General features: G+C 41.2%; 1 protein-coding gene across 1 annotated transcript; it reads right to left on the bottom strand.

Moving 5' to 3' along the window:
• Positions 1 to 4,279: 4,279 nt before the first annotated feature.
• Positions 4,280 to 18,388, bottom strand: LOC137277112 (failed axon connections homolog). Its single transcript, XM_067808777.1, has 6 exons — positions 18,024 to 18,388; positions 9,112 to 9,241; positions 7,934 to 8,130; positions 6,854 to 7,050; positions 5,887 to 6,003; positions 4,280 to 5,230 (listed from the first exon to the last, which is right to left on the bottom strand). The coding sequence occupies exons 1-6, from the start codon at positions 18,113 to 18,115 to the stop codon at positions 5,142 to 5,144; spliced, it is 822 nt and encodes a 273-aa protein (XP_067664878.1). The 5' UTR covers positions 18,116 to 18,388; the 3' UTR covers positions 4,280 to 5,141.
• Positions 18,389 to 19,802: the final 1,414 nt, after the last annotated feature.

Genomic DNA, 19,802 nt, shown 5'->3' with positions numbered 1-19,802 from the left:
TCGTGCTGAGCATGTTACTTTGTAACAGAACACAGAAGTTCTTAAAGTCTGAGAACTGCATCACGCTAGGCGTCCTCTTGTGTTAAACCGACACCTCCTAAACATGCAAGGTGTTCACACAGGTTTACAGCTTGAGTGACTCCCTTAAAGCGGAGGTAAAACTGGTTTATATGTCAAATACGTGTAATTGTAATCTGTGGTAACAATGTTTTTTGGGCAATACAATATCGTGGATTTTGTCTTATTAAAGGTCACATGCAACGTAAAACACAACTTTCAAACGATTCACTAAATTTCCCCCAGCCCAAGGGTAAAAAATGGCTTCAACAGTTGTGCTGCGCTGCGCCCATAACGCATGCGCAGTGAATATGCATGCCCGGAGTATAAGGCCGTGAGCAGTAATTTAGTCTTGGTTGTATATACAAACAAGTAAATAATCTACTCGTAACATAAAAACACCTGTTGATTGTGGTAAGCAGCCTCTGTCACACATTAACACCTATCAGGATATACGCCATAAACAAAATAAATTGATTTATGACTCGTGCACCCGAGTCTTGTCTCTGACACATTTTGTAATTAGACAGGTGTGATACTTCTACACATGACATATTTTTATGTCTGTGGGTTGCAAACAAACTACATCAATTTTTCTCTCATGACTGGATCTGACGGAAACTTGTGCAAACTCTTGTCAGCTTCAAGTCCTGCTCCTACTTGGACGAATGACATTTTCCAACCATGCAGTGGTTCACCATCTCTACTGAAATGATTTCTGATTGGATCGCAAGCAAATTCTCAAAACATGTATTTACAAAACCTAACATCTCTATATACATTCTGTATGGATAACAACTTCGTCTTTTTGTAGGTTCTGAGGGGACTTCTTTTGTCACGGCAAATTTTTAACCTCGTCCTTTCGTTCCCTTGAAACCTATACCGGTTTTTGAGGAACCTTTCAGCAGAGTTATTATTGACTGTGTTGGTGCACTGCCTAAGACTAAGTCTGGTAATCAGTATTTACTCACTATCATGTGTGCTTCTACGGGATTTCCTAAAGCAATTCCACTTTGTAAGTTTCTTGCTCCTATGACTGTCTCTGCTTTGATCATTTTTTTCAACTTAGTTGGTTTGCCAGATCAGGGCTCAAACTTTATGTCTAAGGTGTTTCAACAAGCTATGCACCAGTTAGGTATTAAGGAAGTTCAGTCTAGTGCTTATTATAAAGAGCCACAGGGAGCTTTAGAGAGGTTTTATTAAACTTTCAAGAATATGATCAAGACTTATTGTACTGAAACAGAGAAAGATTGGGATGAGGATATGCATTTGTTTTGTTGTTGTTTGCTGTCAGGGAGACAGTTCAGGAACGTTTAGGGTTTAGAACCTTTGAACTTATATTTGGTCACAATGTGCATGGACCGCTGAAATATTTAGAAGAACAGTGGCTCAATGACAGTCCTGAGATCAATCTGTTAGACTATGTGTCTACATTTCAGGACAGACTTTAGAAAGCAAGTGAGTTGGCCAGACAAAACTTAAAATTTCACTGAAGTATAACTGAAGCAAAACTATGACAGGAAGGCAAAAGAGAGAAATTTTACTAGTGGTGAGAAAGTGTTAGTTTTTGTTCCCATTCCTGGTCAACCGCTGACAGCATGATATCAAGGCACATATTTTGTTGACAAAAAGGTTAGCAACACAGACTATGTCGTCCTGACGCCTGGCCGTCACAAACAAAAGAGGTTGTGTCATGTAAACATGATAAAGAAACATCATGACAGGTTAGAAATCAAACATGTCAACTGTATTGCCACACTCTCCCCAGTTACTGATGAGTTCAGATGTCAGATTTGACTCATCAGTTCGCTCACTTATGTCCTGATGTGCCTTATCGAACTGATGTTGGTAGCCATGATATAGATGTAGGTGATGCTGTGCCTGTAGAACAACACCCTTATCGGATGAATCTAGTGAAACGTGAAATTCTACGGAAGGAAGTGAAATACATGCTGGACAATGCCATTACTGAACCCAGTGACATTCCGTGGTGTTCTTGTGCCGAAGGGTGGAAGTGGGTGGCGCTGCTGTGCTGACATGAAAGTTGTAAATGCGCTCTCACGAACTGATTCGTATCCTATTCCGAGAGTTGATCATATTGGTCAAGCTAAATATATAAGTATGTTTGACTTACTGAAGGGCTTCTGGCAGACTCCACTCACAGACCATGAAAAGAAAATATCGGCATTCGCTACGTCAGATAGACTATATCACCAAAGTGTATGCAAAGTGATGCCGTTTAGTCTGAAGAATGCACCAGCGACGTTCCAGAGACTCGTCAACAATATGACATCTGGTCTTGACAGAGTTGAGGCTTACATGGATGATGTCATGGATTGTGACATGGAGTAGGGAGACCATCTGAAAAGAACTTTCTTCGAAAGTCTGTCTGAGGCAAAGTTCACTGTGAGTCTAGCCAAGTGTGAATTTGGGAAGGCACAAGTTGAACTTTTAGGGCATTTTGTAGGGCATGGCCAGGTACAGCCAGTTCATGCTGAAGTTGAAGCAATTGTACATTTTACAGTGCCTAAGTCTAAGAGAGAACTCATGAGATTCTTGGTATGGCAGGCTTTTACAGAAAGTTTTGTCAAAATTTCTCAGATGTTGTATCACCACTTACCATGTTTTGGGGGAAAAGGTAAAATGTCAGTGGGGTAGCATTTGTCAGACTGCATTTGAAAAAGTCAAAGCCATACTCTTGAATTCTCCAGTATTGCAGGTACCAAATCTTGAGAAAGCATTTAAATTGCAAATTGATGCCAGTGATATTGGTGCAGGTGCTGTCCTGATTCAAAATAATGATTCAGGAATTAAACATCCAGTTTGTTACTTCTCCACGAAGCTTGACAAGCACCAAAGGAATTATTCTACAATTTAGTGTGAGAGATCAGGTCTTTTGCGAGCTTTACATCATTTTGAGGTGTACCTAGGTACCACTACTTTGCCAATTGAAGTGTTTACTGATCGCACTCCCTTGACTTTTCTTCATAAAATGACCTCGCAAGGGTTCAGTCTTGTGATCAAACACATTAACGGCAAAGACAATGTTTGTGCCGATGTACTTTCCAGACTGTAAATGCATTCTGACTTGATGATGTTGTATGTATGTTTTTTGTATTATATCATTGTAATTCTGCACGATGTTTCTCATGTTCTTCATATTATTACATGTGATGTTCTAATGTTACTAATCTTGCAATGCTTGTAAAGGAAAGTTTCTACGAAAGCTTCTTTCCCTTAAGGGGGAAAGTGTTACGAGAGGGTATTTTCTGTTAATTGTGATATTAATTAAGTGATAATTATTATTGGGTCACAGCGTTTATTGTTTTGAATGATAATTATTATGGGTCACATTCCGTATCATAAATGTTCAGCAATATTAGTATTTACAGGCCTTGAAGGTAGTTCTCTAGAGTTACCTCCCTTTAGAAAAGGTAACCACGAGACTACTACTGATCTAGAGCATTCCATGTTAGTGGCGAACTTTCAGGAAATGACTGAATATATATACAAAGGCTAGTTGCCGTATTGTCGGAAATACAAGGATACACAGATTAACTGGAGTACCTACCTCTGAATCTCCGTCAGCGCTTGGTCTACATAACCGCTGCATGACCGCTTGCTGTTACATTCTGCATAACTGTTTCTCACCCTCCCATCAACACTTCAACGAGTTGACAGTATATTTGTGACCCCCAATCTTACTTTCTTGTAACTCTCCATACTTCTAAAATGCCCATCAAACAGATCATCTTTCTGTACACACAATAAGCCCTCGGTGTATCAGCAAATGAACCAACCAATCGGAAGCCGTCGTTACACTTGAGTGCACACTCTGGGTTCGGTCTCCAGAGGGCTTCGTTTCGAGGGAAGTAAGCCCAAGTACAAAATATTACACTTCTGAATCGCGATTGTACGCTTATACTTTTGTTTGTTTGTTTTATTACAAGCAGCAATGTATATTATATGTCCTGAATAAGTGATAAATGTGTTTTAATTATGTTTGATTTTTGGTTGCATGTGACCTTTAATTATACGTCACGGAATGTTCACACTATCCATCACTAGTTTATCAGGTCATTATAAGTACAAAAGCTTTCGATGACAACATTTTAAATACAAACTGTGCGACAACTCGCAAGGCATACACATTATGCTCACTGTGTTATTCACTACAAAATGAATGCAAAATATATGAATGCAATGAGAAGACCCTTGTGTGTTTTAGTGAAAAAAGAAAATTTAATTCAGTACGTTAACATAGACAATCATACAGTTTAGCCCCGATATTCGGGACAGTGCCTTCTTACGTAGGACTGTCCAAATATGAAATGTGCCGAACAATGACAACAATCACCGTGGGAACGGATTCGACTGACATTCATTGTATTCGTCACTCACGTTTTTCAGTCATGTCATAATTTATAATTTATAAGAATCACATACATATCACGCAACATGTTGCCACTAGCACACATTTAGCATCCCCTCAATCACATGTATTTGTCTGCAACCGGTGTAGCAGTATCTACTTTTAACTGCTCTGTTTTCTCATTGGCAATATGTCCGCGCCTGAACATCTGGATTCACATAAATGTTCGCCATGAGTGAGTGAGTATGGTTTTAGGCCGTCCTATGCAATATTCCTGCATAATCGAGACGGGGACAGCAGAAAATATTCTTCACAATTGTACCCAGGCGGCAATCGATCCCGGGCTTGTGGCGTGACGAGCCAAAGCTTTAACGGCTACCTTGCCCCACCGCACTCATCCCAGAAACATCATCAGGTGGACTTAGTGAAGGAACAGTCGGCGATATCACCGGCCTTTGTTATTAGACATCCGCAGTGATAATATTACCATCCTCGCAGTGTCTGTACATATACGAAGATGATCATTATATCCATTGATTAGCATTGGGCGGTACACTTGGCACATTGTTAACTCTACGGCCTTTGTTAGACATCGGCTGTAACAATATTACCATCCTCACAGCGTCTGTACAGGGAGGTGGTCATATCCCTTAATTAGCACTGAGCGGTACACATGGCACATTGTTAGGTGTCCATTTCCCTTAGGTGGACTTCATATACTTTCCAGTACTCTGTCATTCCAATCTGGCCAGTACAAGTCTCTCATCCTCATACAGTACTGCCTCAAGTTGGTATAAGTTTCTGGAAAGAAAGCAGGGTGTTATTAATGTCGTTTCTTTGCGATGGAAAGAGTCTGGAAGAGGTGGCATTGGAGTAAGATAGTTCTCTGAGCGCACCGACCACGCGGGCCATTTTAACAAACCGTAAAAGAAGAGTGAGTGAATTAAGCTTTACACCGCTTTTAGCAATATTCTAGCAATATCACGGCGGGAGACATCAGGAATGAGTTTCACACTTTGAACCCATGTGGGCTTTCGAACCCGGGTTTTCGGCATGGCGAGCGAACGCATTAACCATTAACCTACCCCACTGCCCCGTCTAATAACTATTGGATATTCACCCTGACCAAACTCCGGAAATACTAAAAGCGGTTTACAATATTTGCTAACTGTTGGCAGAACAGATTTAAGGTGTTTGTTATTTATGACGGCGTCTCGCGGTAAGGGGAAGCGGCGAGGGGGTTGGAAAGGGAATATCGAGATGTTCAAGATGTCAAGCTGACATTGCTTTTGATCAGCAAAACAGACCTCGCCCAAAGAATACCGACTGAGATTCGTGTCGGCGTTTACGGCCTTTACGACTGAAGTAAACATATACATGTACACCATGTTACACACCATTAGTTGCTCGAGATCTTCTCGATGGTCCTAAAAGTTAAAGGTTAGTATATTAATTACCGTTAACTATCCTCTCTCCCTCTGATCCGGGCATATGCCACACGACCTGGGCTAGCATCCCGAACACCGCACAGTCTTCCTGACATGGTGTGTCTCCCAGGAGGAACTTTTTATTACCTGTAACAGACAGATACTGAGTGACTTCGCGATCCTTTCTGCGAACACCTGGTGCCACTGCTGACTTTCATTGACATGAAATTCACAGTTATGTTGTCCTCAACACCAAATGGAATCCAATTATGAGGAAAGTCAAAACTATGCATTTTTTGTGTGAGTGTGTGGGTGAGTTGGTTGGTGAGGCAGCCACACAGTGAGTGTGTGAGTGTGTGTGCGAGCGTGTGTGCGTGCGTGTGTGTGTGAATGTATGTAAAATGTAATGTATATATATGTAAATGTGTACACATACACACAAGGTATTATAATCGCAGGTGTAATTGGTAAACCAGGCGTCAAGAAGGTAAGCGTTGAAGTTGATTATGACTCTTTCCCGCAGACAGTGGCTACATCGAGTCACCCAGTCACATCATGTCATCACCATGTGAGTCAGTGTAGGTGAGTCAGTGAGTGAGTCGATTACGATTTAACGTCACATCGGCAATTTTTCAGCCATATCGTAACGAGAATACATTGGTCATCTATAAACAAGATGTATATATTATTATTATGTCTTCGTCAAAGGACAGTAAACAACTAGACTATCACAGACACACACGCAAAAAGAAATAAATAAAACTAGTATCTATCTCTAAAAGTGGACGTAAGATCGGGACAATACAATTAAAAACGGGCTATGATCGTCAGCAACCGAAGGTAGATCACCATACTAGGGGTGATGAGAAATTAGCAACCTCTAACAGTGCAGCGGTTGTTTGAGACATCAAGCTTGTGCGTCTCCAATTTATTGGTTTATGGTAACTCCTACGACTATAAATGAATAATATGGTACAACATATTTACACTGACTCACCTATGAAGTCGGACAGAGCTTTCAGGTCGCCATCTGCAATGTGCGTCACTTCCTTCTCGGAGTGTCTTCCTATTCCATGATGCCATGCACTGGTCATCGCCTTCCGCATTAATATCTTTTTAACCAGCCAGTTTAGACCAAGTCGAGAGAATATAACCTGGTTTCTATCGTACACACATCTTGAAAGACCAATGTACCTGAAAAAGTTCGTGTTCGTGTTTAACGCATGAGTCGTACTTATTACATGCATCCATAAGATAACAACCAGAAAGGAATTTTTCGAGACCTTTTCCAAATTGCCTAAATGCGGATGTCCATTTATTTATGAACGAATGTGTGATGATTGCGATATTCTACTGTCTTCCTTAGCAGACTATAGGTTTTGTTTGACCCGTCATTTCTTAATAATTAACAATTCATTGAAATTTGGGAGACAGTCCTATTCACGGGCGTGTGCTTTTTTCGGGCATACACGCATTGCATGTCATACAGCACATGTTATATTATGACAGTGCATGTCATAGAGACCTTTCGATCATCCGTTCCTTCTTTCTCCCAGAGGGGCGACGGGGTAGCCTAGTGGTTAAAGCGTCCGCTCGGTATGGACTTTCCACGTAGGTACGATATGTGAAGCCCATTTCTGGTGTCCTCAGTTGTGATATTGCTGGAATATTGCCAAAAGCGGACTAGAACTAAAATTGGTCAGTCAGTCTTTCTCCCAGACATTAAACATCTCCTCTCGCGCTCTTCTGTAATTTAAGCGAAGCTGTATAATGATTTCATTGCACCAGTCTTGTAACAAAACTGCAGCTTCTAATCTGAACACCTAACTCACTGACTTTGAACACATGTGTTCTAAAAGAGACCACTGTCTGTTCTAAAATGGCCTATGTGTTCCAGTTCAGAACAAGCTCTGCTTGAACACATGTGGTTTAGAGTGTAACCGAGACTGTCTTGCAAAATAACCACAATCGTAGTGTATTTTAATTTGGCTCAGAACACTGAACCTATGTCATTTCGTCAATCAATACACCACGCGCACTCCAACAACTCACTGATCTAACATTGATGTCAACTAACCAGTAGATGTCTTCCTCTGCCAGCTTCCGGAACGCTCTACCTATGGCTCTCTCTGATTGGTTATACTTGGTGTTGAGATCCACATTAAACTTGGCATTGAGGTACTCTATACAGAATTCCGAGTCCGGCACTTCCTCCCCGTTGTATTCAATCCAAGGAGTTTTCCCTTTGCTGGACATTTTTTTGTCGAAAAGATTCTGAAACAGAACGTTAATGAACTGGTTAATGAACAAAGTCATGATCAGATGGCACAACGCATTTAGAATAACAAACTTATTGTTTGTTGCTTTGTTGCTTTGTTGCTTAAATGTAATATCTGAGGTAGCGTCATCTTGTTAAAATGGACGTATAATTGGGGCTTGGCCATTCAGAAAGTGTTATAGTCATTCTCTTCCCACTGAGGCTACTGGTCATGTCTTCCTGAGAACCTCGATCTGTTCAAATACGGCCATATTTTCCCAGTACTCATAAAATCCTCCCTCAAAAAGTCGCAACACGATTTATCTCCCTTCTTTCCGTCCAATCAGAGCACGTGTTTTGGGTTTTTTTCCCATCGACATAGATCCAATTTGACTAATACAAGTAAATGTGGGAACAGAAATGTCCCTTATCTGCCAGGGACGTGTCTTAATGTGACACACACGAGCTTATCCGTTGAGAACACGGGCGATGGTGACGCCACTGATCCGGCCATTACATGACATGATCATCTGCTTATCACGCTGGGGAAGAGGTTCTATTTTAACCGAAGCATACGGGAATTACCGAGATCTCACGAATAATTACTTTCGAATCAACGTCGCTGATTGCACAACTAAATCTGATTGCAGCCAATCACGAATCCTGAACACTCGCACCATGAAAGGATCGTATTAGAACAGAGGTTCGTAGGGAGATATGACAAGTAACCAAGAATGAGAATGGATTACAGTTTACTGGGGAGATAGTTGGGATGGGGAGTGGCAAAGTACCTAAGAAGTGTCACCAAAGAAAGATACATTCTGGGGTGGAACTAGACCATGGTGTTCTTAACTTAACTTTTGGCAATATTCCTGCAATATCAGAACTGGGACTCGAAAAATGGTTTTCTCGCATTGTACTCATGTTGGCAAATCGTATCCGTGAGCGCAGTAACCACTAACATACACTAACTTCGTAGATATGCACAACCTTCCTACCTTGTATGGTATGCTGGCCATCCGGAGATACGTCTCGAGTTTGAGGACGAAGGGGCTGATACTGGGTGCGTGGACGCCTTTTCCTAACTGGTGCAGCATGACGGTGTCCTTTGGGTGGGGTTCCGCATGTCTGGGGAGACATTGAATAGAAACAGTTGGTGTGTGGTACATATCGTGTGATCTTGTAAAACTTAGTAAACTAATATTAGAGGCCTGTCCGTGCAGCCATGTCGATTTTCTGACCGACTGGGAAAGGGGAGCTGTGATATGTGATTGATTCGTTACCAATGGATGCCCTGTTGATTCGTGCTGTTCGTTAAATAGCTTATATTTATTTACATATTTATTTATTCGTTCGTTCGTACATTCATTCGTTCGTTCCTTCATTCATTTCTCTTTTTTCAAATCATTTTTTCTCAATTTTGGAGCTCACACATTAAGTTACTCTCATTTTAGATTTTTGATTGTGTGTATATAGACACGAAAATGTAATTCATAACGTGACCATGCGGAGGCGGGTTGGCATTTCTTACAGTGCATGTTTCATCACGATATTCTGTCAAAAATGTACAATGATGTTGAGAAAGCGGATACTCGGCCACGACATATGAGCCATGCTATGATGCTATAGCACAAGAGCAGTTATGTACCTGATGTATTGATGTTTTACATAAGACGAAGTCCACCCACGTGGATATCGTTGGTGTGCGTGGGTGCTTTCGGCGTGTGTGTGTTTCAGTGTGCTATTGTTCAGTTAACGTTCTTTCTATTTCAGTCAAATCCACATATTCTTCAAAGCTAGACTGCAGTGTAGAGGAACAAGACATCGCAATCGAGGGCATGTTAATAAGAAAGTAATTGTGGTTGTTCCCCTAATGCATCAGTAAATCTTATATGTGGTCTTCAGACATTTTCAAAGGGGGTGCACTTACGCAACGTGGTAAGTCCGCCTACGTATTCTCCATTTCCCCATCGTAATATTGCTTAGTAGGGCGTAAATATTCTTTAATTCACACACCCACAGAATTACTACACCTACATATGGCAAGCAACGTTGAACATATTCGACTATGTAGAAAGCACAGCTGGTTCACCCTTCGTAATCTATACCTTTGTACACATGAAAAAACATTTTAACAGGTGAGCAGGTTTCAATCAAATCCTCAAGTTTGACTTTTTAAAAATATGCCCACAAATGTTCTATCGCATCAACACGTGGAAGTTATGCATATCCCTCGATGTCGCTTACAGCTCACAGACGAAACCTGCTGACCCTAAGGTCATGCATAGTGCATACCCAGGGTCGTCGTACCGGAAGTACTCAGAGGTGCAGCTATCGCAATTTCCACGTGGCCTTTTTCTATTGGCGAGGTTCACTAGGCGGTGGCGTTTTCCTACAGAAATATTCTCATGTGGTATTTGGCTATTGATAATGTTCAGTAACAATGAATGTAATTTTCTGACATTGTTGTGGTTGGTTACTTCTTGACATGCAACTGTGATCAAGGTGCAAGGAAGGACAACGATGGATGTGTTTATAATCACAAATTGATGTTTATCTTTAGACTATCGTCAATCAGGATATGGTTTAAATGTAGGGGAAAAATTCAAAATTAAATGCTATCGGAAAATTAGAACGCAAAGTGTTACGGAAATATGCTGTAGGACGAGAAGGAGGATATGTTTTCAGTACTCTTGGTGAACTGTGCAATAAAGACGGGGATTATCGTGTACAAAAATAAGGATAGTAGCTTACATCATCACCTGATCCGACCTCGATCGCTGACTCTTATCTTCGTTCTTAAATACGCAGAGTTTAAGAAATATATGGGTTCTTGAAGCAGTTGGGATCTTTGATGTTAGTTATAGGTGACCCTGAAAACACTGCTCCGTGAAGGGGTCGCAGAGTGGCCTTGTGGTTAAAGAACTCACTGGTCACGCCGAAAAAAGAAACAGAGTTCGATTCCCCATATGGGTATAATGTGTGAAGCCCATTTTTCACTCATGCCGTGATATTGCTAAAAGCTGTGAAAACCAAACTGGCTGACATTCTTCTGTGACGTAAACAGGTCGTCGGGTTTTGCAGCGATAAGGCAAATCAAATAATCCGCGACTTTTGCATTCAGAGGATATCAGTAGAATATGTCTTTGTTTGAGTGGGTGAGTTGGGCTTATCGCCGCTTTGGACAGCATTCCAGTTACACCATACTTCATCTGTTTAACCGGAACATAAACTGGCCTCATGTGTTTCTGAAAACCGAACGCACGTGTATGTTGCTTGCAAAACCAGAAACGTAATTGGGTGAACTGGAATTAGACCGTACAGTTACAGGGTTCTGGTGTCTCCAAAGGGGACAACTCTGTATTCCCGCTAGACTACCGTTGTCCGACTTTCATTTTTGTGGAAGTCGCGGTGGCCTAAGCGGGTTAGGTGTGCTGGCCATTAGGTGCCTGACTCTGAGGGTGTGGGTTCACATCCCGGATGGGTCTCAACTCAGAAAAGGTTCTAGAATTTGTACTTTACTAAGAAAGTGTAATCCCAAATATAACATTGTCATTGTGAAAAAATACAAGTGTAGTTTTCTGTAGTTTTCAGAAGGGAGCTGAGATTACCGGCACAGGAACTCGCAAAAGCTACGTTATCGGCATGTCCAGAATGGTATATCCCATAACAAAGGTCATGATCTTGGAGCTTTAAAACCCATGCTTGTCAGGAATATGTGCGCTTCGAAACCAAGTCATATCTCCAAATAAATAATAAATAAGGGATGCAATTAATCTACTTACATAAATGGTTTTATTTTGAGTTAGGTATCAGCACTGGACCCTTTGTGACACTATTAGATGGTCTATGAATATTTATTGATGACTAAGCCTCGTTAAGTTTCAGCGAGATGTATTATCCCACCTAGAAACTACCCAATGTACACACGTTGTCCTTGTGCTAAGGAAGTGTGTTCTACTTCTTGATATGAACTGTAGAATTTTCCCCAACTGAACAAACACTTTAGGGCAAAGTACGCGCCCACTAAATGCACAGATATGTTTTGCTGAACCGGTTATTGAAAACGCATTACATGTTTACTGTTGAGCGTGCCTCCAGTAGTGGCGTAAACTGGTCAAGCCGCTTTAAGTCAGATTTATGTACGGAAGACTGGTATAACTAATAGTTTTAATCAAACTACATGTTGTTGTCTGTGTGAAATTAACGTACTGCAAAATCATATAATGCGTTTGTGCAATAATGTGAACATGTTTACAAAAGTAAAACAAGCGAACAGTTAAGCATACGTAACCTCCTGTCACATTATTGTGTATATCAAGTTCCTTATGTATAAATATTCAATATGCTGCCGGGTCGGTCAAAATTGCGAAATTCTTTTCTTACTTTGATTTATGTGTGACTCAGATTAAGCGTATGAATAACGAATTCAGCCCATCTATTGCGTATGAGGTGCGTATGATATGCGTAACACTATTTCTCTTGCCTAAACAGCTGCATGTGCAGTGCGCATGCCGAGTTTAGTTCGGATGCACCCAACTTATAACATGGCGTGAAAATCAGCCTTTTGTCATCACTGTTTATATGAACCATCAGGTTTATACCAAAATCTCGAGTGTGTCTTCGATGTGCGGCAAGTACGCATTTGTGCGTTTGGCGTAAGTTACATATATGTACAATGATCTGCCCGATCGCAGGACAAACGGTACTGATTCGTGCAGTATGTCGGCATTCGCTTGGATTTCGTGTAGCGTGCGTATTGCCGCGTATGAATCGCGTACTCTACAAGAACACAAGCAGACTCGTACCGATGCGGGACCGATCAATGCGTATTTACAATATAACACCATGAATAACACATGAATAACAATGTGTAACCACAAGTTATGTGGCTGCATGCGGGTTAAAACCACTAACTTTTTGAAACAGGGTCGGTTTGGGTCTTTTTTGGTCTAATTCCAACCACAAACTGGCCAACTTACGTCACGGTAAGTTGGAGTAACAGAAATGGCAGTAAAGCAGTTTTATACAACCTCTGAAAGAGTGTGATAACAATGTGGGTGGGCATTTGCCTATTGCAACGTGGCGTTCCGTCCCTGAATGTGCACAAAGACTGGAAACCTTGCTGTTCTCCTGTGTGTTGTGTACATTCCAAAGAGATCTGGTGTTTCGATTCTCACAACTCCTTTTTCTATTGCTCTTCAAGCTATTGCATACCTATGCTATCACATGTATTGTCAGCACGCTATGGCACTGCAGAAGAGTTATTTACAGTTAGACAGAAGTGTTTTATGAGCATTTGATAGCTAAACATTCATTTTCTGTGTTCACAGTCCAAACAAAAGACAACAACAAACAATATCAACAATTTAGATGACTTGTGGTTCCAGAGGACATGGTTTTGTCTACATGTCAGTGTATGCCGTTTAAGAATCCATTCTTCTAACAGAGTGTTCCCATAACAATACTGCTCTCAATTTGAAGATTACTGTTATCTGCAGTATGCCTTTCCGGATATGATCTGTGCCTCATAAATGCAGCTATATATCCTGGTTCCCGTCACTTGTCAACTAATGTGCAAGTTTACATTATTCTTCAACAGAAACGTGTGTTTGGAGTGTTTGGGCATATGGTTCATTTTAAACTGGTTATAATGAAAATATTTAGATAAAAAACGTCAAACGTCATCTTGAATAAAGGTTTGATGCGTATGATTTATCCAAGGCATTACGAGGTGACAGTATTGAAACAATAGGATCTAAACGCTACCAGATGCAGCATGCTATCAGAACATCACAGCTCCCAGCACGTGGTTCCTGTACATAACAGGTGCGTGTGATTATGTATGCAACAACGCCCGAACAGAGTCCTTCTGTGGCCTTAAGAAGGGTCGTTTGTACACGCAGAATACAAAATATCAAATGAGCAAATGCTTCCCGTGTTTCAGAATCTATTCAGCATGCTGCCCAGGGTCGGCTTGTTTAGGGACATGCACCCTTCTTATGGTATAACGGAAGTGCATTATGGTTGTTAAGAACACGACTGATGTGTAAATATCAGACAAGGCTCGACACTCCTTTAAAAGCCTTTTGGAGAAGTTTTGTTTCCAAATCCCGATAAACAGGAAATGGAACTGTTTTGTAATAATGATAGATGCAAGATAATGCTGTTTCAGACTATGTAAATGGCTTACACGCGGTTTGTGTTGTGGAAATGTTAACTTAACCGCACTCTCTCCCAGCCTCTTATCGATACAGTCATCTCGATGTCCGGGATGACCCTGGGCACGGTGAACCGTTACGACAGCGTCGGAATGCAGTGTAGTCGCTCAGACTAACATCACTCAGTAAAACCACATTACTGAACATTTCTGTACACTTTGTATTTTGTATTTCCTGGATTAATTACCAGAAATTTAAATATATCTATTGTGTGTTTTATTCATTTATTGGTTTTATTTCATATTTGTAAAAACTTGGACTTGTTAAGACGAGTTAGAGAGTGAAATAATGTTCTTTAGATGACAATAGACAGTACTAAGACTACATCGAGACAGGATTAAATCAGTGGTTGATAGCAAGAGCACCGCCTCTCGACATTGGGGTATGCTGACACAACGTGTACCACTATACACACTGTCTTCTTCTAATGCAGATGATGCAACAATGGCTGCGTGGATAATGATAGCCTATTGTTATTATTTTATTTTTTATGGGGTGGACAAGCAGTATACAAGCATTTTATTAACTTAGAGACAACCATGCCTTAGGGGACTGCCCAAAGACTGACCTGTAACCTATTCATAAGTCAAGAACCAACACCGAATCCTCACAGAGAAGATATATCTGGAGTACTAGGGGCATATTCCTGCCCCTGAACCCCTGGAAGTCAGGCATCGATGCATTAAGGTCTTCTTGGGAGACAACCATAATGTACCGACGACACCATACCTGGACTTGTCCAAAAGAAGAGTTGGTGGGGTAGCCTATTGGTTAAAGCGTTTACTCGTCACGCCGAAAACCCAGGTTCGATATCTTACATGGGTACAATGTCTGAAGCGCATTTCTGCTGTACCCCGCCGTGATACTGATGGAATGTTGCTAAAAGCGACGTGAAACAATACTGACGGACGGACGGACGGACGGACGGACGGACGGACGGACGGACGGACGGACGGACGGACTGACTGACTGACTGACTGACTGACTGACTGACTGACTGACTGACTGACTGACTGACTGACTGACTGACTGACTGACTGACTGACTGACTCACTCACTCACTCACTCCAAACGGAGAGGCACTTGTCGCGTAGAAAGGAAAACAGTGACCATGTCGGCTCCACAATCCGCACGAGGAGGCAAACGTGTGCCACGACGGCTCTAGTATGATCCCTAAATCCCACAGAAAGACAAATATAGGGTCTATGGACACTGCTCCAACCTCCTCGCTTGTCCTCACGGGGAGACAAAGGTGGGGATCAAGGCTTATTCCTATTCCTATATATTCGTTTAAAGGTAGGAACCGAAGGACGTTTCCCCCTATTCCTCATAGTAAGATAGACACCTTGTGCAAAGGTTCCATTCCAAATCCTTTTGCACACTGTCAGAAACAACATGGGCTGGTTGCACGGGTCATACAGTCGTTTTGGTCGGTCAGGTGGCTTACAGTTGCGTCCCTTGCATTCCTGCCACGTTACAGTGAGATTTCTGGGATACTGATCATAGCGGCGTTTAATTAGTACACATTGGAGTACCATTCCCACATCTGTGGTGTTCAGCCAGAAAACATAATAAACTTGTGTGCTGGAAGAGTGAGTGAAAGTTGGGTCTTACGCCACTTTTAGCGACAATCCAGCAATATCAGGGCGGAGGACACAAGAAATGGGCTTCAAACATTGTGCCTATGTGGGGAATCGAGCGAACGCCTAAGCTCCTCCACCGCAACATTGGATTATGTTGCTAGAAGTAAGGTGCAGTTTACCTTCAGCCATTGATCATCTCGGTGGGTTTACCCTGTTGACTAGTCATGTGTGAATGTGTACACTCAGTGTGGTATGTTAATCACTAATGGCCTGTTACAGTTGATTGATAATGAATACCTGATTTGTCCTAGCAACGAAGATTTTTTCCAGTGCGGCGCAACGACCATAAATTTGTTTGTGTATAAGCCTACTGAGATTATGAGATTCCTATTGAAAAACATTAAATCACAATCTATGTAAGAAAGGCCTCGACTCCCCCTGGACAATAGTGTGGCGGTACACTCGAGATTCAAGGTCTTAATCAATCAACATAAAACTATTTTCTGGTGGTGAGTTCTGATCGGACAAGATGTCTTTTTTAATTATACGTAATCTTATCTACATGGCATATATAATGATTTGTGATGATGTATTTTGGCATGGTTTTATATTTGCAGATACAATTTTGAGTGATTAAAGTAACTGTACATTTAATATTCATAGCAATCGGATAAGCTCCTCGGTTAAATGATCACGTATTTGCATATCTGGTTTGAGAGCAGCTATCCCGGCGACATCACGAATAAGAAGTGAGCTATTCCTCTCTCACGTTTTGGAACATATTTTCCCATGTCGCTCAACTAATATTTCTGTCCCCTTTAAAAAAGCGGTTACTACCAGGTGTTACGTTTAAAGACAGTTTTCATCACGTTCAGGAATATGTCCAAGTCATGTTAATGACCGGTTTACGCCGCATGCACCAATATTTCAGCTGTATGATGGAACAGGTATTATCTCGTCTTTTAACCAGTTATTTACATGTTACGTTTAGGGAGAGTTATTGTCAGGTCCCGTTTTAACCATTTAATAACATGTTACGTTTAGAGAGAGTTATTGTCAGGTCCCGTTTTAACCAGTTATTTACACGTTATATTTAGGGATAGTTATTGTCAGGTCCCGTTTTAACCACTTATTTACACGTTATATTTAGGGATAGTTATTGTCAGGTCCCGTTTTAACCATTTAATAACATGTTACGTTTAGAGAGAGTTACTTTCAAGTTACGATTAAGACCGATTATTTCTATGTCATATCTCATGGGACTGATTAGAATTACAGGTGATTATAAAGGTCACCACAGAAAAGTTGTCAGTATTTTCCTCAGTGTTTTCTTCTCGGAGAATTGTTCATTCATGTTTGTGTTCACACATAACATATGTGTTATCGTTTTTCCTCGTAGCTTTAACTTGATAGTATAGGGATGGCAAATCTAGATACGAGATTGCTGGGAACAGCTTAGTGAAATCTACACCCTCTGCTGCCGTGTAAGGATTAAAGACCACTAACCACGTCCTGTTGTCCTCCAGCTAACATGATGATATACACGGTACAGAGAGGACATTATTTAATAGCAGTACAGTTACAATTTCCTTTCTATTTCGAACATTGATTTGAATTGTGTTTGAAGCAGGTGAATGAGTGAGTGATATGATGTGGCATAACTCCAAATTAGCATTACTCATACAATGCAATGCAATGAAGCAATATCACAGGTGTGGCTACTGAGAGCGTCTCATACACATTGTAAACATTTTGAGAGTCGAACCTGGTGTGATTGAGCAAAAACCTGAACTGCTGTTGCCATTAACAATGTTAGAAACATTTGGTGGTGGGAGGGGTGAGGCGGGATGGAGAAATGTTACACAAACATGATCACTCGCATGAAAAGACAGTTCATAAAATCATAGAACAGGGGTAAGCAAAACACGATACAGACACCCTCCCTTAGACTTAGTACAACCGGTGATTGATCTTGCCCTGGTTTAAACGCTTCTATCAGAGCCTGCTTATAGTGAAAGAGACGGAAACCTCACCAACAGATTCCTGGCGATTTCTAAAGAAGAACTAATAACTATTCAACAATGTCAGGTGAAAAGGGATATTTACCTGGTCTTTGCTCGTCGTAAACACCATAGTAGAACCGTGACAGTGACAACGCCGGTGGCGATGTATACAGACACACAGCTCTCTTCAGCCATAGCGCTCCGTCGACTCACGTGCAGTGCGGTTTTACACCTGTTTCACAAGCGCTTGCTTTATATCAGCTGCACCGATTATTAACCACTCGATATTGACACGCCCACATTTTTGTCCATCATTGAAACTCCTTAAATTGTCGTCACTATTCGATGTCGCGCGCTCACGAGGAAGACTAGGCCTATTCACCCCACGTTCAGAGAAACACTTAGGTTATTGTGTACACAGAGACTGAACGATTTCCTCACCCCTCACGATTGACTCGTCTACCTGGTGTTGCCTTAGGGCTTAACGCTGTGAATTAACGTAGATCGGGCTAAGAGGATTTGTGTGGGTAGGTAGGGTGTACGACAGGATAAAGGTGACACATGTTTTAGCCAATCACTTAATTGAATTAAGTGACGTCACATCACGCTTCGTTTGACAGTGAGCTATGAATTAACTTTCACTAACCAATGAATACACACCGTTCCTTCCGCTCAAGTCAAATATTATTTTAGGAATCCAACCTCAGTTGCCTCCCTTGTCAGTGACCGCTAAAATGGACATTCAATGTAATTGTTTTGTTTGCTGGCGGGAAAGTAGTTTAGCTTCTCCAAATACACATGTATGAAAGGCGGGAGTGGTTCACATATCAGCGTTATTAGGGCGGGTAACATCTGCGCCAGTTACGGGTAGGAGGGTATATAGTGGCTGAAAGAAATCTAACTTGAATGAAAACACCCTTCTTAGCTCATGCATACGGTGTATAGCCCAGATAAGATAACGAGGCTCTTAACACGAATAGAGAGAGACCAGAAAATCCTCAACTCCTCCGTTTAAAATGAAATTTGATGTTTTGACAGTTTGGCTATCGCTGTAGTATGTATCACAGTTAAGTGGGGGAAGTAGGATTGGGGGTTATTCTGCACCTCCAGAAACCGGAACCTCGCTTTCCGAGCCATTCCGTTCACAAAGGTATTTATAAATACTATATATAAATATCATGGGATACAACCCTGACTAAAATTACTGGCTTAGATGAAAATAGTTTGGAAGAAATAATTTTCTTGTCTTTTCATGCAAAATTTAACAAGGCCAGAGAATGCCACCAATTTCAGTCACCGACTTGAGTAAGACCGTCGCATATCTGGTTCTCTAGACGTTAATTTGGATGTGTGATTCCTTATTTCAGGCTGAATTTTCGTTGGAATTCCCTGCAATTATGAGGCTTTGAGGACTGGTGCGTCCTAAGCATATAGACTGAGGCGCAAAAGAACGTATACCGCATTTGTTTTTCATGTAGATGAAAACTGAAAACGAAACAAAGTCTTGTTTAATTAATTTCTTTCTTCCTATGGCTCATTCCTTCAACTGTATGTAATAAGTACTGTTGGTGGCTGGGTACATGTGTACTAAAATAGGTTGGTTCTATGAAAAGTGGGTAAGAAATAAAAATGCAAACGAAATATGTTTACCATTTTTTTAAAATGTAAAGAAACACTGGAAGAAGCACATTTATTCATTTTCCAAGAAGATATATCTCAGATAACCAGTCCAGTACGACTCGCGATACAAGAGGTCTCTTTCATCTATGATATTTTATAATGACTACTTTCCTGAATAGGTGAGTTTATTTATTCAAGTACACCAGGTTACAAGGAGATTATACATACAATTTGACAGTGGATACATGTACACATGAGTAGC

This window comes from Haliotis asinina, chromosome 3, assembly GCF_037392515.1.
Source record: "Haliotis asinina isolate JCU_RB_2024 chromosome 3, JCU_Hal_asi_v2, whole genome shotgun sequence".
NCBI classification, from domain to species: domain Eukaryota; kingdom Metazoa; phylum Mollusca; class Gastropoda; order Lepetellida; family Haliotidae; genus Haliotis; species Haliotis asinina.
Note: the sequence above shows the minus strand (reverse complement) of the source record. Positions and strands in the feature narration are given on the sequence as shown.